We start from the raw sequence: 22,722 nt of genomic DNA on the forward strand, positions 1-22,722 counted from the left end.
AAAATAATTATAATAATGATAAAATGGTTTTAGTTGATTAGTTTAAGAAAATAGTATCTTGCTTGAAAATGAAAAAAAAACTTAGTGGTTATAACTATAAATTTATAAATTTAAGACTATAGTAATCTAATTTTGTTACATTTTTATGCATTATACTTGCAGGAAATAATGTAAGTTAATTTATTCTTTTAAAACCATGATGGAAGAAATTTTTAATGCCAGAAACCAATAGTCTAGGTAGTTACAGACTGACACAGCATTATGTGGAAGTTAGATGTATAATCCAGACAACTACCTGGCCATAATGGTAAAGATCCTTTTTGTCTGCTAGCTATAGTTTTATTTTCTTTTGTAGGAACTCGACTGTGTTAATATATATTTCCGACGCTATTGGACCCAGTACAAATTCGAGACAGGGACTCCACACATGCTCATGCTCTCTCTATTTTTTTCTTTAAACCCACAGCAATGAATTTTAGAGTAGCTTTGTCTGGAAACAGCTGTAGTTGCATTTTGAGGTATTTATCTTTTTTTCCGGTATTTAATTGTCTTATCAACTAAATGCAATTATAACAAATTTTGAGTTCAATACTGTGTAGAAAGATTTGAAATATTTTTAAAATCTGTATGAAAATCTACTGTTTAATTTTAAAAAGTTGATACCTATTGCGAAGTCCTCTATGACCCAAAGAAATCGTCCATTTTAATGGCAAGTTCAAGTTACACATATTTTTTTGTTATATAAATATTTGTTCCTCAGCTGTTATCAAAGATAGTCTGCTAAAATTGTGAGTAAAGATTCGTATGAGCACTTACAGTTTAAACTTTAATATACCCATCTTTCTGTTTGCCTCATTTTTTATTACGTTTGATGCACAGGATTTTTCTTTACATTGAAGATCTTCGCTTTTTGTTAATATTGTTATCCTTGTACAAATATAAAATGGTTTGTACTATTTGATAACTTTATTTTATAAAGTTAAATATTTTTTTTGTTATATAAGACTAAAATGTTGAAGAATTGATTAACTTTGCTGGATACAATGTCTACAAAAATCTTCAATTAAAATTAGCTAAACCTTTTTAATATTGAAACTTCTTTATCAAAATTTATATGTCAGGGCTTTTTGGGATTGGATGTCAAAACTCTTCATGGGGTCAAGTGAAATAAAAAAGGCTAACTTTTTATTAAAGTTTCTACTAGAATGTAAAAACACTCTTTAAACACATGGCATTTTTATATTGTCTTAGTAAATGTCATTCCAATAAATAAAAGGAAAAACAAATCAACATGCTTTAATGCTAAGATTTTCTATTAAAAGAACGTTAGTATGATAAAAGGAAAATAATAGAGGCGGCATAGGTTTAAAATCTGCGTACCCTGTGCCGACTTGCAATTGGTTCTTTGACCAATTGCGTCGGAAATATTATCACAACCAAGTCGCTATAAAAAAATAGCGGAAAACAATTTGCTAACAGACGAAAAAGGTCCCCAACACTGGATGCAGGTAGTACCGTAGTTGTCTGGGTTATACATCTATACTTAATATATGTATTTTAGGATGATATGACAGACAGAATTACAAAAAAATGTCTGACTATGTTATTTCTCGCATCGTATTATAAACGGCTTTCCGCGGATATAGAATGTACAATTATGAGATTGAAACCAGTTTTTTTAGCCCCGATGTGCCAAAGGCACTGGCTAAAAAAACTGGTTTTTATCTTATGATTGTACATTTTTATATTCGTAGAAAGCTGGATATGATTCGATGCTAGACATAGTTTTTTCGTATGGATGAGAACCGGTTCTTATCCACCGGAATCGAATAAATACGAGAAAAAACTTTACACACTTCTTTATTTTGTCAATTTATATAGAGCTTATGTTGTCTTTTTGTCGATTTGTTCTTTATTATACTAACAAGGATGACAACATCCATAAAAGTAAGTAAATTTGTTGAAAAACTGCTTGATACAGGATAATGTTTATGGACATACTTACATTTTTAGGACTTGATTATAGAGTTGCTTCGCTTATAAAATTGTTCTTTGTTGTCCCAGGAATCAATATACTAAAAATTAGATCAAACGGATAATTAGATCACATCAAAATTTGTTGTTAAAAAAGTAGAAAAATCAATGGACGTACGGACATTCTGGTAATAATTATAGAGTTGCTACGCTTTCTAAATCGTACCTAACTACTACAGGAATCACCATGCAAAGTTTGAAATCGATAGGACAATTCTAACATGCCTAAATTAACGAATAACTGACGGACCGACCCTAATTATAGAAAAGCTTCGCTTTTAAAAATCTTATAAACATGATAACTCTCTCGTTAGCCTCAATTTCATAATTGGTTAGAACTTTCATTTAAATATGAAAACATTGAAATAAATTATAAACCATACATTATATAAGAATTCCAAAAATTTTCTTTAAAAAGTACATTAATTATTTAAAATACTTTTTCTTTCAGAGATTTTTAACAAAACATAAAAAGCATTTTCTTTATGTAACATCCCAAAAGAAGCTTTTCTATATTTGTTGTCGGTTTGTTAATATCAAATTGCTAAGGCCATAAGGAAAATAAATAGATATATTGTATCTAGATATTCAAACTGACCCATAATTTGTCTTAAAAAGGAATTTCTGGCACCTTTGTATATTTTTTGTTTTATTCGATCCTGTAATAATACGAGCGAAAAATATTTTTTCACACACTATATAATTTAATTATGCAAAGCTATATCCTAAGAAATGCGACTAGATATTATCCTCTTAGAATTTTTTTCTTTCAATTTTGAAAAATTGAGTACCCCCTCCCCCCCCCCCCCCCGGACAGCGAACTATGAACTCTGGCCGCAGCGCTCGGCTCCCTAGCCTGCCTAGCCGCAGCGCTCGGCCCCCTTGCCTGCCTAGCTTCATCGCTCGGCCCCCTTGCCTGCCTAGCCGCAGCGCTTGGCTCCCTAGCCTAAAACCTAACCTAACCTAAATTAGTTGTTCGTCGTTGTCTGGGGGGGGAGGGGGTGGGTACTCAAATTTTCAAAATTGAAAAAAAATTTCAAAGAGGATAACGCCTGCGACTATTATGCGAATGAAATGAAAAAAACTCCCCTTAATCAACAAAATCTGTACACTTTCTAACCAATAATATGACCGGGTTGTTCTTCCACTGGTTTCCTATTGGCTTTACTTAGCCTAAAATAATAAACAAACGAACCAAAAACTATCCTATCTACCTATTTCAAAAATAAAGTGGGAAGGGGGAGTCGGTGCTTAAAAATAACTTTATGTGAAAGCATCATACGAGTGGATTCACAATCAAATGTAAAGTAGATGCACTGGAGAAAAAAATGCATATTTTATTAAAAATAGTTTATTTTTTATGGTTTTTTATTTACAACGGGAGTATTCAATAACATTTGTTATATTAACAATAGGTTTTTTTTTTACAAATTTATATCATACTACAATTAAAGGTTTAAAGAGGGACAGGGGGGGCACAGTTATGGAATCTCGACTACAAAGATTTTTTTATCCAATCTTGACAAGTGAGGTATTTTTGGAAAGAGGAATATACATAGAAAACGCCTATGTAAATTAGAAAATCCGCAAAAATCATATTTGCAAGTTATTTGCAAAAATCTGCAATTTTAATTTGCAAAATTAATTTCATGCCTTAAATGAATTATTTAGAAAAAAATCTTTTATGAAATGTGTTTATCTATAAGTTTAGAACATACTTAAGGCAAAAAAATTTCTTTAGTGTTACTTTTTTCACCTTATATATGAAAAAAGTAGTTTCTCACAATTTATGATAAAAAAAGTTATAGGAATAAAAATAATGTATTTTCTTGATGTAAACACAATAATTGGCATAAAATCTATCATCCTAAATGTAAAAATCAGATATAGACTCCTTTTTAGAGCAAATATAGAGCAAAAAGTAACCAAGACATTTTTGCAAAGTATGAAAATCTAAAGAAAATAGTTCTTTTTTATTTTGATATACATATCAGATAAATGTATATAAAATTAGTGATCAAAAACTATAAAACAGCTTATAACTTTTTTCAACCCTATCATTGATTAAAATGCACTTTTAGGTTTACTCATTACCAAAGTTGCACATAAGAACTCTTTTTTTAAAGTTATTAAACAAAATAAATTCAAATCAACAATTTTTTATAATGCAGTAGGCCATTATGTCGTTGTTTTTTTGGCATTTATTTTGTTTAATTACTACATAAAAAGAGTTTTTATGCACTACTTTGGCAATTCTTTAACCTAAAAGTGCAATTTAATCAATGATAGTGTTGAAAAAACTTATAACATGTTTTATAGTTTTTGATCACTAATTTTATATACATTTATCTGATATGTATATCAAAAGCAAAAAGAACTATTTTCTTTAGATTTTCATACTTTGCAAAAATGTCTTGGTTACTTTTTGCACTATATTGACTATAAAAAGGATTCTATATCTGATTTTTACATTTAGGATAATAGATTTTATGCCAATTATTGTGTTTACATCAAGAAAAAACATGTTTTTTGTTCCTATAACTTTTTTTATCATAAATTGTGAGAAACTGCTTATTTCCTATATAAGGTGAAAAAAGTAACACTAAAGAATTTTTTTTTGCCTTAATTATGCTCTAAACTTATGGATAAACATATTTCATAAAAAGATTTTTTTCTAAATCTGTCATTTAAGGCATGAAATAAATTTTGCAAATTAAAATTGCAGATTTTTGCAAATAACTTGCAAATATGATTTCTGCGGATTTTCTAATTTACATAGGCGTTTTCTATGTATATTCCTCTTTCCAAAAATACCTCACTTGTCAAGATTGGATAAAAAAATCTTTGTGGTCGAGATTCCATAACTGTGGGGGGGAGGGATTACATTTGATGAAATAACATTTGTATAATTCATACTTTTAAGCCAGTTGTGTTCTTTAAAAGCGCAGCATATAATAAAGGAAAATTAGTAACTTCAACTCTGTATTATTTGTATGTATTCATACTTTTACATAAATTACTTAATGAAATTCTCATGATTTTTTTATTATTAAGAAAGTTATCATTGTTCCAGGACAAACGTCGGAATGGACTAGCACAGGAGTGTCACACTATTAGGTAAATTAAGTATTTCTATGTTAAGATATAAATATACGAATAAGCCCCCTGCTGTAGATAGTCATTCAAAAACCTATAAGATGGTTTCAAATAAGTTAGGTTAATTGTCCACTTTGACATTAGTCTACTAAGACGTTTATCACTTCTGCGTTTTTCCTAGGTTCTTTATAGCAAAGTTATAGAGTAGCCTTGCTACAGAAATTTTAAAATCTTACAATTAAGAAATGAAAGTAATTTAAAAATAAATCATAATTTTTTGTATACAAAACAAACATACTATTGAGCTTTTATTGAACTTTTTTATAAAAAAATTAAGAATTATCAAATAAAATGTAAATAAAATTTAACTTAGAGAATCAATATCCTTTTTACAATAGGGTAACTATTTTTTCATCAACTTTTCGACCAATATAAACTGGAATTAACTGATGCAAAATCTGGAAGTAAATTACGAATTTTCCACCATTTTAAATACTAAAACAAAGGACAGAAAAATCGTTCATAGCAAAACTATTTTACCCCCTTCAAATCTAGCAATTACATCAAATGCAATTTTTTGTTTGTGACATATAGTAATGTTTAGTACCATTCAGTAAATTTACTTTTATAAAACACTTTTTGAACAATGGAAATAACAGAGGCAACATAGTTTTTTTTAACAAAGAAATACATTTAATTCTCCAGCAAAACAACAAAATTTATATTTTATATGTGACATTTGTAACTTTGTTTGTTTAAAGAACTTCAATAATCTGATAAAATTTGGAACTAAAGACTTCACATTAGAATAAAATAACAAACAAACTTTAAAATAAATTTCTTTTCTTTGAATAGTATAATAAAACTAGCAAAAGAAATATGGAAAAGTTATTTATCGCATTGTATTATAGACAGCTTTCCACGAATATTAAATGAAATAATATATGATTGAAACAAGGTTTAATAGCCAAGAGGGGCCGAAAACCCGGGCTAAAAAACGAGTATTATTTGTTTTAATATAATGGATGTTATGCGTGATTTTTAAGTATGGCTAAGAACCGGTTCTACTCCAGAGGATATTAATCGGTTTCAAAGCCATAATGGAAAAATCTTTGTCCGTTCTGTTTTTATAAGAAATATATGGAATACTTGACCTATTTAGTTAAAATTTAAAAATCTTAAAATTCTGTTCTCCCCTTCTGTTGAAATAAATGTCCTATTCTCCTAAAACTTTTCTATAAAATGGCTTTATTATCTGTCATATTCTACAATATTTTTGTCCCATGTTTTACTACATTTCTTTATTGGAATGCTTGTCCTATCCCGTTAAAACCCATTAATCTCTAGTATGGACAGAGACACGGGCAAGAACAAAGTTTTTTAATCAAATGCATTTTTTTCTATCACAAGTTTTTTTTCGCAAAACCTTCGGATGAAATTTAGGTATGGGGCAAAGATTAAAAGTGTTTCTGTAATTTAGCTATTTTACTAAAGTGGAGAAGGGGGGGGGGGTAAGTAATATAAGCTAACCTTTATTTGAATAAATGCTTTTCTAGACTAATTAAGTCACTAAATTACCATTTATAAAGCTAATTCAGTTTGGTTTATTCAATAAAGAAAACTAACAAACCATTAAATATAAGTACTTTAAGTTTTTTATTAAACTTAAATTAATTTTGAAGAGAGGGGGGGGGGTATAGATACTTTCCTGAAGCCCCAAAGTTAACACTCCACTCCACTAAATTGAAAAATTTCATGCAAAGAAAATTACTTGTAAAGTGTACAACTTCTTTTTTTTACTGCAGAATTTGATATTTGACTTATCACTTGGCTAGTTTGTATGTACACCAGACCAGATTTAATCCTTCTAAGAGAATGTATTAGAAGGTTTAAAAATTATTTTATACCTGAAAATAACAGTAAAATATCGGTCTAAGCTTGCTTGCTATTCTACTGTGATCTTCTTGCTACTTATTGGCTATGAAACCCCCGATTATAGGGGTGGCTAGCCTGCTTTTTGTCCTTAAACTATATTCTTCCCTCATTTATTTAATGTGGCTTGGCATTTATGGTTTCTCCAGCTATATACATGTAAATAGATGAATGTTTCAGTAGCTAATTCTGAAACAACAAATAGTGCCTATTAAAAAATGACGTCATACAATACAAATGACCAACGATAGGTCATTACATTGGTCAATTACAATGTATTCAAGCCTGTTATTGGTCGTTTGTATTGTATGACGTCATTTTGTATTAGGCACTATTTGTTGCTTTGCTGATTCTGCCTTAGTAAGTATAATATGAAAAAAATCGTCCAAAAATTTTAAAATATTTATACATTTTCTGTATTTTACCTTTTACAAAGCACGTTTAAAAAAAGAAAAAAAAGAACACAGTAATAGTGTCTGACTGATTATGACGTAACAAAAAAAATTAGCCAATGAGAGGCCGTTATTGACCAATGGTAAAATTTATAGTGGCCTCTCATTGGCTAATTTTTTTTGTTACGTCATAATCAGTCAGACACTATTACTGTGTTCAAAAAAAATAAATGTAAAAAAAACATTACTAGGTATGAAAGACAACATAATTTGTATTAAAAGTACATTGATAGTTTATAATCAGATTTAAGAATTAGTAAAAATAAGCAATGCCACAATGAATAATTGTTTTAAAAAATGGAAAAGCACAAATAGTACTATGTAGTAATATTTTTTAAAATACAATAAACAATAGGTTTAAAATTATTATAGATTATTTAACATATGTATAATAAATTCTATTCTATTACAAATTATAAAAAAATAAAGTTCTGAGTATTTTAACAAAAATCTGACATATATTTATAATTCAAATATCAATGTTGTTTACAAACGAAGCTACTCTACAGCCAAAGTTCTAGTTTTGTGAGAAACACAATGACATAGAAAACAAAAGTAAATAAAAGACCAATTAAATTGAATGCTGGATGCTTTATGGTATAAGTAATCTACACAAACAATTCCAACCGTCTATTTAAACAGCAGCCGAGAAATTCACATTTTCTAATTCCGTTTCTTACAGACGGACGTACGGACAGAATTAGGAACTGACATTCTTAATTATGATGTTCATTCGCTACTAAATATAATTGAAAAATTATTACAAAATGTATTAAAGTTAGCTACTTTAAGACATAATCACCCTTGTTTCTTTAATAATACAAACATCCAAGCAAATGTTCTATTAAGGGGCAACAAACACACATGGGAAGATAACTCTGCAAAAAATACAATTTGCAAGACATTTCAGTTAAAGGTTTTTGGCTGGTTTTTTTTTTGTTTTCTTTTAGTTAAAACAATTTTAAAAAGTCATTTACCTGCTTGAAAATTTTCAAAAAAAGTGAAATAAAAAAAGTAAAAAGCATATTTTATTTCAAAAAGGTTAAAAATAATTGTATTTCCTATTACCAGTATCACCAAATGCTTTGTTTATATCAAAAAGTCAGTTTATGATGCCTAGCATTTTTGTGTATTGTCAAAATTAAATAAATTTATTATAAATTATCTGCTATTTGTTTTTCTGGAACATTATTTGATTCCTCTTTTTTTGGGTTTTTTTACAGGGACGATTAAAAACACGGCAGGGAAATTTATGATTATTTTAAAACTACAAATTTAAAGTTTGGCGTTTTATTTGGTCAAAATTAATTTTCGTTGTAAAATTTTTATATTATCATATATTAAGCAGCTAAAACTAAAAAATTACATGCTAAATATTAAAAAAGATTACCTTTAAATGCTTATTTTTGGCTTTTTATTAACATTTTGTATTTCTTTTATACATCTCTAATTTACATGGTTTAAATACATTTTTTACAAAACATTTTAGGCTTTTTATTGATTAATTTCTTGGATTAAGGATTTTTTTTTTTTTACAAAATTTCTATTGCTTCTAAATTTAGCTGAATTCATTATATTGTAATTTCCATTTTTAAGATTTTATTACATCATATTCAAGTTGAGATTTCATTTTTACAATTTTGAGTTCGATTTCAAATTTTTGAGATTTTGGTTTGGCAAACTGTATGTTTATTGTACAACTACTGATCTCAGTAAACTAGTGCCCACAGGAACTCTGCAAAATCATGCTTTTCCGAGACAATCATGCCCACTCTGTTACATGATAAATGCACGAGTTCCACATTGACTAAAGTATAATCAATTAATTGATAACCGCTGCATCAGATGTCACCTGACTTTAATTCAATTCCATGTTCTCAGGGTAGATGTAGGTTTCTAGTTGTAAACAGCTTATCAATCAGGGTCACTGTTATCAAATGCCATACAGTACTTGCAATGTTTCCATGCTCCTCGGCCACATGATGCCTGCAAAATTAAGCATGCAGCTCCAGGCCGTCCAAGCTCCTGGCATCCTGATGTCCTGTGAGGCCAACCTGGTGTGCTGATCCACTTACAATCTAATCAAGAAATGAATAACTATGTGATATAATTAAGAGTATTGGTGTATGTCTACTTTATAGCCCATTATCTAATGTTGTTGTTTGTAGTCCTGATTCTCTGAAGTTAGGATTCAGATGCACACGGAGACTGGATGTAAGAATCCTTTGGCCAATCTTAGATTGTCTATTATCTAATCGCAGTCTAGCACGTACCCCTCTTCCTCATATTGTAAAATATTGAAAATAAGAAAGGGGGGTTTATTTTCTTGTATTTTAATGTTTTACTTTAGGTTATGGGGTTATAAGGAATTCCCGCAAGGTTAGATACCCTATACAGGAGTTTTGCATAAAGAAAAATGTACCACCTTCATTTATAATTTCTAGAAATAAGGGAGATTATATGCTCGCTAGGCACTTTAAGGGAAAGAACCATTTTTATAGATTAATGAAATTTACCTTATAATTAGACCAGTAACTAACAGATCTGTGTCCGTTTAGATTTAGACTTGAATTATTTGATCTAAAATATAAAAATTCAGATTATATATGTCATTATATAAAAAAATTTACAATATACTATTACGATGCAATGATTCAATCTTGTTTATTTATTATCTTTAAAGTCGAGCAGTGGGGCAGACGAACGCACAAACACAAATTATACATAGAGTAGCTGCGCTAAAAAAGGGATAGACACCTGGGGTTTGATTCCCTGTATGGTGTAGAGCACAAAGATCCATCATGGGTGAGAATAGTCCCTATAGAACCATTCCTCTGGATAGACCCAATAGATTCACTTCGAATCTTATGTTTAAATCCACCGTTACCGCCCAGCTGGGCCGAACTGCCGCCGATTTTACGGTGGCCGTCGCCGCCAAAACCCCCGGTATTGCCGCCCACAGAGTGCATGCGGCCCGCGGATTCTGCACTTGGCAACCTGTCAAGAATATCGTAAAATGTTTTATATGAACGTCCAAGGCGTTTAAGGTTTGGTAATGTGGGAAATGATCACCAAGAAATACAATTTTCCTGAACTCAAACAAATTTTAAATTAAAAATCATATAAACAAGTAACAGGATGTTAGTCTGCCTTTCTATGAGTCTGGACCGATATGATTCTACTTTACAGTGAAGCTTCTTACAGGTCCCTTTTTCTTTATAATCAGGGAGTGCAAAACACTAAAAAAGACATTTTTCCTTTTACATTTAAAGATACAATTTTTGTGAGTCGACCTCACCTCTCCATTTCAAAAGTTGTCCTCATGGCCTCTGATTATAAACATTTAAAGATATTTTTCCTAGAATCAGATCCTTGATGGGAGGAAGATAGATAGGAAGAACTTCCACTGGATTTTGACACACGTCCAGTCCTGCAAAATGAATAGAAGTAATTTATCGTTTCGTATTGTAGACAGCATTCCGCGGATATTGAATGGTAAATTTTTAGATTACACCTAGTTTTGTTTGCCCCGATGGGCCAAAGGCTGGGGCTAACAAACCTGGTATTAATTTCATGATTTTATTTAATATTTGTGGAAAATTTCCTGTAATACGATGATATACATAAATTTTCGGAGTGGCTGAGAACCAGTTCTAATCCAGCGGATATTAATCGGTTTCGAAGCCATACTGGAAACAGTTTCCACCAAATTTAAATAAGAAAACTAGGCACTGAAGATATCTAATTGGAATGAATGAATATAGGACTTTGTGTCTAAAGATGTATACATAAAACATAATTTTATTCATTCAAGCTTTGTTTGCCAAATGTATGTCAAATCTTAATGACAAATTTTCTTACCTAAAAAAGACACAATTTGTTTTTGTTTACATTTATGCATTAAACCTTGATTAATATACAGGGTGTTTTTTTTTAATGGAACAAAAGTATTGCTCAATTTAACACACTTGTCATTAGGGTGGGCCCATTTCACCCTTTTTTTAGATTTTACTGTTATCATAAGTTGTGGAAGTCATATATATGTATGATAATCCCCATTCAAGTTTCAAAAGTGACTTGGCTCTTATTGCTGCCGGCGCGCGGGGGGTATAAATAGTACCCACCCCCTTATAAAACCAAAAATTTAAATTCCTTCAAACACAGGCATGTTGCATATCAAAATGACTGCATTGAAATGCTGATTACGAATCTGAAATTCGTTTTGAAAAATATTGCTCCTAGTTCGAATAAGATCTCATTAAGTACCTAAAAACAGCTGATTTAGTCAAAATTGTTCATTTTATTAGGTTATTTGAAAATCATTTCAGACTGAATCAATATTTTTCAAAACGGTTTTCAGATCTGTAATCAGCATTTCAATGCGGTCACTTTGATATGCAACATGCCTGTGTTTGAAGGAATTTCAATTTTTGGTTTTATAAGGGGGCGGGCACATTTTCAACCCCCCGCGCGCCCGTTGTTTTTGGATTAAAATCCTCTTTCGAGTTTTACAGTGTTTTATATTGGCCCAGTAAACCTTGCCAATGTCTACTAATGTGAAATTCCAAAATCGACCCACCCTACTTGTCATTGACAGAAATTAATAATCTATATCTTAATTTCTTCATTGGGTTGGGGAGTTTTGTATAAGAAAAAAATATTTAGTGATTTTTAACAAATTATGCCTTAAAAACCGGTTTTTCCAAAGTACCTATTTTTGAAAGATTTTTGGTTCATGACCAATTTAAAGAGTGTGCAAAAATGCGTACATTTTTAAAATTCAAATTGCGCAGCTTGTGTTAATAGTAGAAAAATGTTATGCATATTGTTAAAATCGTCATAAACTCTAGTTTTTGGGTGTTTAAGAACTATTCCTGTGCTACGTATAGTTTAGGAGCTACGTGGTAAAATGTCCCAACTTACTTAAAACTTTTCAACCTTTCTCACATTTTCCGACATAGCTTCTATACTACAAATAACATGAATAAGATACATACATTTGCAAAAACTAGAGTTTATGACAATTCTAACGGTATGCTTAACATTTTTCTACTATTAACACAAGCCACACAATTTGATTTTTAAAAATGTACGCATTTTTGCACACACTTTAAATTGGTCATGACCCAAAAATCTTCCAAAAATAGGTACTTTTAAAAAAACGGTTTTTAAGGCATAATTTGTTGAAAATTGCTAAATATTTTTTTCTTATACAAAACTCCCCAACCCAATGAAGAAATAAAGATATAGATTATTAATTTCTGTCAATGACAAGTGTGTTAAATTAAGCAATAGTTTTGTTCCATTAAAAAAAACACTCTGTATATACAATTCTCTTTCTTAGCAGACACAAATACTCATAGATAAACACACATAGTATAACTTCACATAAAGGATATGTTATTATATTCTTGGCTTAAGTAAACAGAGATAATTCAGGGAATTTGGAGTCAGAGGGAAATTAATTTTATAGTCACTTTTTAAGTGAGAGATTTGTATAAAACGGTTTTATTGTACTTAGGCATGCGAATGACAAATGACTTAAAAACATCACAAATAAAAAAATAAAATAGTCTAAAACCCAGCACTCACCTATGAGAAGCTTAGTTTTGGTAGTTATTGAATTTTTAAGCTACAAAAAGCTCTCTACTTTATATATATACATTTTTCTTTGAGATGCAGTATCCCTTTCAGATCTTGTGTTTTCTTTCAATAATGAAATATTATAACATACATGCATAAAGGCCAATATTATCACATTTTACTTTGTTTTTTTTTATATGCTGTAAAAAGCTTGAATGATGTAAAAAATAAGCTTACTAAAAATAGGTATATAATATACATATTAAAATGGTAGTAGCCAGTAGGTATTCATTTATTACATAGGTCTACTAATATAATCCAACCATGAAATTGCCCTTTGCTCTCAGAGGCTTTGTCCAAACTTTCAAAAAATAGGAAATTTTTGAAACTCTAAAAATCTACCTCAAAATAAAAATTTCCAACCATTTGTGAGTCCTAGAGGAAATTTATATACTTTATTATACTTTAATAGGAATAATTTAACACTTTTAATTACATATATTTATATCAGCAATATACCAACCTAGATGATGGTTTGGAATCTTTAGATCTGGTTGATGAAAACTTTGATGTTGATAGGGTTGACTCACGTGACCTAGGACAGATAAATTTATAGATAGATAGATATTTAGAAATACAAGCGGCTACGCCCCTAGCATTTAGGGATGATTTAAATAAAGATAGAAAACTAAATTGAAAAGACAGATAACAAGATAGATAGATAAGATATTAAGCCAGCAATCAAATGTAAAGAGAAATTAAATTTGAAGGTAAAGTGATCTTGATAGAGTTTGAGAGGAAGAGAGAATTATCTTATATTAGTATTGCAACAAAATAGTAAGATAACTTGAAATAGCAAATTCAAAATCTTTAATATTTTTCTTATAAAAGCCATTTTTAATTACCCTACTCTAGTAGTTGTAATAATAACACGACTATTAGATATTCAATCATAAAATATAGTATGTTTTACTAAAGTTCTATAAGTTTTTAATATAACTTCACAAATAATTGCTGCTTTCAGAATTATCATTATCTAGAAATAAGTTTATATGTATAAACACCCTCTGTATTGTATATATAGATACAAGGACATTTTAAACAAATAGAAATACCTTTTAACACTTTGCAAATCTTAAATTTAACTGTCCTATTTACTAAGTATATTTGCGATTACTTTTATTTAATGAAATCTTCCAATTTTTAACATGTACAAAACGGCCTGCTTAATTGCTTCAAGATCCATGTCAGATCTATATAGGAAATAAATGTCTATAAACGAGCTCAAGTTTTCCAAGGAATATATGATTAAAACTCATAGTGCTCCAATAATCCATAATAAACTCTCATTGCCCAGAACGATAAGACCCATTATTTTACTTTATTAAAAATAAATTCATTTTTTTCATTTCATGTTGCTATTTAACTTATATTGATGTATTTAATTTCTAATCATAAAAAAGAAAATTTAAATTTATAATATGATAAATTTAAGAAAACTATGTTTTAAAAGAATTCGATTGTGGCGACATTTTGTGTGTTCAAATATTAAACTAAAATTGTAATCATCATCATTAACCCTTTGGTGATGGTAATGTAAAGAAAAAAATATAATTTAAAAAAATCTTTTAAAAATCATTTAAATTATTAAATATTTACTTTCTTTTAGATAGTAATGCCGGGTGAGGAAAATAGATTTATTGAGAAATAGATATGCAAATAGAAAACTAGCCAATAGGGAGATAATTATATCGAGCCAACTCTAGTACTTATATAAAAGTATAATGATGCCTGTCTGTCTGTAGCGAAGAATATATCTAACCTCTAAACCGATATGGGTCTCCTGTAAAACTTCTTACTTGATCAATAAAGATGTATAACTTGTTTTGGGGAAGGTAACTCAACTCCACACACTCAAAGTGTCTCTAGAGGCCTCTAGGGACGTAGCCACTTTCGTAATTTAAGGTAATATAATGTTTAAGCAGCTAAATTTGTTTAATTCCATCTCAAGACAACTAACAAACCTAACATCAAATAAAAATGTATATCTTCATGACTAAAAAAAATAAAAATTTACCTTGTAGAAAATTTGGAGGCAGACGAAATGGAATCGGAAGTGTACAGGGCTAAAAATATATAATTATAATTATTATTTTTGTCAACTAAACTGATATTTACATTTTGTCTATGTGTTGCACGCAACCTTTTTAGAAGCGAAGATGCACTATAATTCAAAATAGCCATCCGTCTCTTCGTCTGTAGCAAACAGTCTTTAAGAAACGTGAATTTCTTTCATTAAATCAGGCGGTCTATCGGTGCGAAAACACTAGATAAAGAGTATCAACTCGTCTTACGAGTATCCTTATGGATTTTTATTTTTATTTAAACTTTAATAGTTATTTCTCGCATCGTATTATAAACGGCTTTCCGCGGATATAGAATGTACAAATATAAGATTAAAACCAGTTTTTTAGCCCCTAGGTGCCGTAGGCACGGGCTAAAAAAACTGGTTTTAATCTTATGATTGTAAATTTTTATATTCGTAGAAAGCTGGATATAATACGATGCTAGACATAGTTTTTTCGTATGGATGAGAACCGGTTCCTATCCACCGGATTCGAATGAATACGAGAAAATATATTAGAAATATTGGTCAAGCTGTTTAAGATATATTGATGGATACAAGGACGTAAATACATTGTAGTAAGTGTTACGATGTCTATCTATCTATCTGTTTGACTTAAATCTCCAAAAAGATCTTTAAAAAAGCTAGACTTTAAAGGCTCATTTTATCAACTTAGAGTTAACAGATACAAGGCTGTTTTTTTTTATAAATATTTCTTTACCTGAATTATCTTTAGGGTTCATATCCAGATATCCATTATAAACATCTCCAACACCTAGATAGAAATAAATAGATAGATAGTATACAGTTGGATAGATAGTAAGAAATATATAATACAATATATAATATCTCTAAAATATATATCTTATCTGTAATGAAATAAGAAAAACATTGTTATTTTTACTTGTACAAATGTATAAATAAATATAGTGCTCATATAAAGTAGCACAATTATATTAAAACCACTAGAAAAGTGTTATTTAATGGAGTCGATGAAATAAGATGAAAAATTCCTTTAAAAAATAAGCAATGTACGTCATAAAAACAAGGGATTATCTATCTCTTTTTTAGGGGTTTTCTTTCCCACTCCTCCTCTCCTCATCCCTCATTTTTATGACGTCATTGAGAGACTTTCTTCGTCTTCTCGATAAAATAATTTAATATAAAACAAATATATGTTTTCTGATAGAGATAACCTAGAGACATACGGTCTAAATCAGTTAATAGGAGGTACATTTCAGACATCTCATTGGTCGAAATATTTTACAGATCTTGGTGCGTAAATTTCTTTTTCTAAACAATGCGGTGGAAGAAGAAAACAAATGTTTTTGTAGCTAACCAAATACAACTAAATTTGTAGTAATGTATGTCCTCAAAGAAATGGATCTAATTGCTCACTGCTGTGTGTCCTATTTATTTTATCTATCTGGAGAATGTTGGATATTATCCTTTTATAAAATAACAGGATGTCTATCAGTGTGTACTAAAGGATCTCTCTATCCGCTCAACCTATATGGTTCTCCCTAGCAATGAAGCTTCTCATAGTTACTACCAAGTCCCACAATACATGTCCTATCGAACCAGGAAGCATTTTATTGACAATAACTTTAATGGTACGTTTATATCGACAAAGTGGTCTTGATTGAAATGTAACGATACTTTTTAAGTTGACTTTTAAGAATTGTGTTACCAAAGGACTACAAAACAAGAATATCACAATAGTTTATTACTTGTTTATTCAGAGAGAGAAGGGACGATTGAGTATAAATAGTGCTACCCACCAAACATGTTCTAGCATTCGGGAGCTTAAAAACATTGAAGGTTAATATTGACTCTTGTATAGATTGTAATAAACATTTAGAGATCTAATGCAGTTCACGGTAAAATATTGCTGGTAACGAATATTGCCAAAAATCTATGAATTTTAAAGGCTGCTAGCTGCCAAACGACTGAACGTACAGATCATGCCCGCACACTGTTTTAAGCAGCATAAGAAGGCCTACAAATAATCTGGAATAGCCATAAATCAATAATGCATAATTATCTCGCAGTGTAGAGAAATGCGCAAAAAGGGCCTATTTTATGCGTTTTTTTCTTCAGTGAAGCTTTCCCTGTGCATTATTGGATCTTGGCTATTGCAGATTATTTGTAGGCCTTCTTATACCGATTAAAATGGTGTGCGGGTATGATCTGTACGTTCAGCCGTTTGGCAGCTAGCAGCCTTTAAAATTCATAGATTTTTGGCAATATTCGTTACCAGCAATATTTTACCGTGAACTGCAGTAGATCCACATTTAGTGTTCAAATCTTATAAAAAAATACATAGTTTTAATCCAGAAAAAGGGGTAATTTTGTTAATCATAATGGGGGGTTTATTCATTTATTCATTTAGTCTACTGTCTTATCAACCATGATTCCTTTTAATGGAATTTGGACTAAGTTCAAGGAGAAATAGATAGACATATGAAAAAGAAAAAAAACTAATTGATTGACATATCTAGTTAAATGCAGGTTCAAATCCAAGGGGGGATTGCTGGGAAGCAAAAGTAAAAGTGTAAAAATGGTTTTCTCTTCTTATAATCCTTGTGCATTTATTATCAGGTATAAGAGGGATACGTTTATTAGAACTTTAAAATAAATTCGGATTTTACCCTAATTTTTCCTCTATTATTTTATAAGATGTACTACCGGATGCGCCACTAGCAAATAAGTATACATAACGATAAGAAGCGGGCAGAAAATAACTAAACAATTCTAAGGATTCTTTCTAAAAAAAACAATAGCATAAAACAATCCAAAGGCTTATATGAAGCTTGTCTGAAAAAGAGAACCTAATAAGTTCAGTAGTTATTGAAATCTTAAGCTTACTACTTTATATAATAGGATGTAATGTTGTCAAATTTTCAATTTTTTTAAAAACTATTTTATGTTCCTAATCCTGATTTTACACCAACCTAACCTAGTTTTGTACAGAGATAGAAACAATTCTTCTTGAAAACAATTATTGGAAAAAGAAATTTTAGGATTTTCCTTTCTCACTCCCCCTTTTTAAACATATTTCTATGACGCCACACATGACACTTTTCAGAGCTTCAGTAGAACTTGAAAGACGAAATAAGTTCTATCTTATATATTTTTTAAAAATAAACTTTTGAAACACCTTTCAATTTATAACTACAGTTTTATAGCAAATCTTTAAATAGAGGTAGGTAAATAAAAGATAAAAAAAGACTGTAAGGGATTATTTATCTTTATTTTTGGGGGGACTGGATTTCCTTATTGTAAACAAATTTTAGATAATTGTTTGTTAATTACTTTAGGTCAAGTAAGGTTGATTATATTGGGTTCTATGTAGACCAATTAGGTTAGGTTAGGTTATGGCGGGTACTGAGTTTCCTTGCAGGGTTAGCACACCCCACGTCCAGAGGCCCATCAGAATTAGGGACCCCTCAGTATTATATATAGGGAAAAAATCCTTTTAATTTTCAATTTAATTCAATAGTAAAGGGTTGGGCCGGGTTTTAGTAGTTGAAGTGCCCTTTGTGTGAAATCACCATTTTCTTTAATTTTTAAACAATATCTTTTTACATTTTTTTATCATCCTTTATTTTTGACACAATTATTTAATATAAAAATGTGGTTAAAACGAATAAGTGTGTTGAGGTAAAATCTGAAAAAAATTATTTTGTTTATATATTACATTACCATTCCATCTATGATACAAAGTAGCTTGATGTGTGTCCGTCTGTCTGTTCGTCCATCCCTTAGATCTCGGTAACCACTGAAGTGATCGGATTCTACTCTTCAGGGTATATACTTATTGGTCCTGTGGTGGTTTTAAGCTATTTTCTTGGGGAGTGGGACACCCTAACCCCCCCCCCAAAAAAAAAAAAAAATTAAAATCCCCCCCCCCCTCCAAAAAAGATTGTTTTCTGGGGAAATAACTTCAAATAAATTGGCAGCAGCAGAAAAAAAATTTTAATTTGTGTTTGAAAATTACCTCTTGGGGCAAAGCCTCTAGAGGCTAGGGGTGAAGCCGCTAGTAATAATAATAAAGAACTACTATTATTTAGTGTTGAGATAATACCATCACTTTGGTTAACAGGGGTTGTTTTGTGAAAAATTTGCATATTTTTTTGCACTATTTCTTATCTTTTCCTTGCATTTTCAGCAAGGAGTAAGTATTGCAAACATAAATTATTAGAACAGGATAGTCTTAGATATTAAAGATTGTTGGGTAAAGGAGTAATTAATTTTGTGGTTGCCAGTTTTTTAATATTCAACATATTTTAAATATTAATTAAACCAATTTTACATAACAGAAGTATTAACCATTTTTATAATAGGTAAACTAATATTTATTAAGTTAAATAGGATCTAAAGACAAAGATTGGTAAATATATGACTTTGACTGTATTATAGTTGGATATTTTTTATCAAAAAGAGAAACTACACATATAACTACACTTCTTTTAGAATAAAAGGAGGGGGGGGGGGTGGTAATCGATTAATTCCCCGACTGCTAAGGGTTAATTGTTATCTAAATTTGTCTATGATGTTCTATTATTTGTTTATGCTAAAACTATTCCCTACACTAGATTTTTTCTTATCTTATTCTTGCATTTATATTATATTATGCAATCTGAAACTTTTCTTATTTTCAAATTTTGAATTTCTTATCTTAACAATTTTGGTTTTAAAATTTAAAATCTTTGTATCTATCTATCTATCTACCTGAGTCAGTTCTACTCCTAAGGTCTGCCTCTTTCTTGTCCTCAGCAATGCCCATGTAAAAAGACAGTACACCTACAGAATTCAAGAAATTTATTACAAAGGTTTTAAATGAATATGATGATTTCATCAAGTATCCATTTATAATAAAGAAATTTTACTTAAAAACTCATTACTTCCAAAACTGCTTCAAATGAATAAGATAGTTCCATCAAGTTTATATTTTTTATAAATAATTACCTAACAAATTGCTTCCATTAAAACACAGCATAAAATTATAAAAATCATCTGTTTTCGGAAATTAATACTATACTTGCTTTAAAAAACACAGTTTTTCTTCAATGATAGAACCTACGTAGTAAAAACTTAGGTATTTAAATGTCTACTGTTAATGGGCCAGGACATTCCTATTAGACAATGTAACCGTCATTTAGCTATTTCCACGTCTTTATTATGATGCCAATAAAAACCAATTGGATCCTTCACTCATATCAGAGATATAAACTTACGAAGATGATTAAAGTCCCTCCACAGATTATGACGCCATACGATAGAATAACCAATGAGCATAAATTTTACCATTGTTCAATTGCAATGTATACTGGCCTCTCATTGGCTATTCTATCGTATGACGTCATAATCTGTGGAGGGAATTTTATCATCTTATAAACTTACCAATAATATGATTAAAATCTGGTCTGAAATGAGGCTCCAGGGACCAACAATCTTTCATCAGCTCGTTGATTCGTCGGGGAGCATACCTGCAGTCCTGAGAAATAGAACAATGTTGTTAGAATTGATTCATTATGTCAAAACCAATAAAACCAAAATATGTTTTTTTCTCATCTGAGATTTAAGCTAAGAATTTAATGCAAATATACAAAAGACTAAAAAACCAATAACAGGCCAGTATCCAATTTAATTGACCAATGGTAGTCCAGTATGATATCCAACTCAATTGAGGATTTAGCAAGTACAAGTACCATTAACCTGACACTAACAAATCTTTTTTTTTAAAGCCTTACAAGTATGTTTTACAAAAAAGTTAGAAATAATTCACAGTATATTTGCAAAGTTTTCATTAAAATCAATAAAAATTGTTGATCATTAGATTTTTTTGTTCGTGACACCTAATAAATAAGGCAGGAGAAAGGCCTATCTACAAGAACCATTAGCATAAATAGCTGCAAGAATTAGGAAGGCAACTATTATGGTTTTAAAAGGCCGAATATTATTTGCTATAATGCTTTAATGTTTTTTATGAAACATTTTATAAATGATACAGATTTCAAGCAAAAACTTGTAAAAATATTAAATTATCATCTGTTGACCTATCCCAGCTTTCCTGATTTAATATAGACCTATAATTTAACAATTACCAATGCATGCATTCAAAATTAAATTAATCAATCAATTATGCACCTACTTATATGTAGCCATTAAAGGACCTTGGCATTTGGTATAGTTAGGATACAGAGACCGGAATTGGCAATAAAACTTTTAATAACCCTCCAAAAGGTTCTTTGGTTACTGTAAATTTAATTTAATATTAAAAATCATAATTACAACCTAACCCTTTTAACTTTGTATTTAATTTGAAACAAAACTTTTGAGTTTATTATTGATTTTTTGTTGCCTTATATGAAGCTCTTAAAATAACTACTCATGGTATAAGTTGTACCTACATCTGATATGATGCTCGATATTAATAGTAAAAGAACGGAAATGCCTTGGTCCAAAACAAGCCCAACTCGTTTCTATGCATAGTCAGGACTTTCAGACAAAGTTTGTGCAATCAAAAAAATTGTTGTCTGTAATAGTTAAAAATAAGATAATATAAAATATAACGGTCTGACACTACGTTGTTTTGAAACGGCCCCATGGGTTTTATTCGATATATTATCTTTAATCATAATCTAAGGTAGAAACAGCGTATGGTGTCCAATAAAAAATGACGTCATGAAATACAAATGACCAATAATAGGTCTGTGTACATTGTAATTGACCAATGGTAAATTGTATACTGGCATATCATTGGTCATTTGTACTGTATGACGTCATTTATTATCGGACACAATACACTGTTTCTCTAATTTAAGGTTTCAGATTTGGAACCTACTTAATCCCGAGACCCTCTAATTGGAATACATAATAGTTTCATTAATTTGTCCTTCGATAAATTAGACTGGAGGACATTCTATAATTATTAATTTATTTGTTTGTCTGTTCCTTTTTGTTAAATTTTGATTGTACAAAACCTTCATTTACCTAGGTGCTGTGATTCAGCAAATTTATTTAAAATTGACGAAAATCATATATTTAAAATAATCGAAATAGCTCTTTAAAAGTAATTGTGTTTCCCAATCTCTAAAATAGTTATGCATTATATTATGATTTATATTTATGATATCTAACATCAATGAGATAGAATTTATCTCCTCTCATACTACCCAGGTTCAGTGTCCTATTTTGCCTGGAAAACTCCCCACAGAAAATCATTTAAATCCAGCCCTTTGAAAGACCATGATATTTCTAAATTCATATTTGATAGTATTATGACATCAAAGTATGAAGCTAGCTCATGCTGATATTCAACTATTGTACTATGGTGTTATACAACTACAGAAATCACATTCATTCACACCTTTAAGTTCTTTTGCAAAACAGCAAAAACTGAAAACAGATAAAAGTCAAAACAAAAGTTTATTAACTCTATAAATATTAAATATATTTATTTGCATGTATAGTTGTATAACCTACACTAATACC

At 30.0% G+C, this 22,722-nt stretch overlaps 1 protein-coding gene across 2 annotated transcripts in view; it reads right to left on the minus strand.

Annotated features, from left to right (window-relative positions):
- Positions 1-8,496: 8,496 nt before the first annotated feature.
- LOC145323828 (uncharacterized) overlaps positions 8,497-22,722 on the minus strand; it is a 73,663-nt gene continuing 59,437 nt past the window's right edge. Inside the window, exons 24-32 of one of the 2 annotated variants that reach the window (XM_080166389.1) lie at positions 20,629-20,722; positions 19,957-20,028; positions 15,944-15,997; positions 15,175-15,223; positions 13,621-13,692; positions 10,876-10,944; positions 10,272-10,514; positions 10,031-10,094; positions 8,497-9,592 (exon numbers count right to left, since the gene is read on the minus strand). In XM_080166389.1, the coding sequence (XP_080022515.1) occupies positions 9,509-9,592; positions 10,031-10,094; positions 10,272-10,514; positions 10,876-10,944; positions 13,621-13,692; positions 15,175-15,223; positions 15,944-15,997; positions 19,957-20,028; positions 20,629-20,722 (801 nt within the window). In that variant the 3' untranslated portion in view covers positions 8,497-9,508. Of the gene's footprint in view, positions 9,593-10,030; positions 10,095-10,271; positions 10,515-10,871; positions 10,945-13,620; positions 13,693-15,174; positions 15,224-15,943; positions 15,998-19,956; positions 20,029-20,628; positions 20,723-22,722 lie in introns of both variants that reach the window. The other variant, XM_080166390.1, reaches the window with a different exon arrangement.

This window comes from Acartia tonsa, chromosome 7 (genome assembly GCF_053477335.1).
Source record: "Acartia tonsa isolate MP-2025a chromosome 7, ASM5347733v1, whole genome shotgun sequence".
NCBI lineage: Eukaryota > Metazoa > Arthropoda > Copepoda > Calanoida > Acartiidae > Acartia > Acartia tonsa.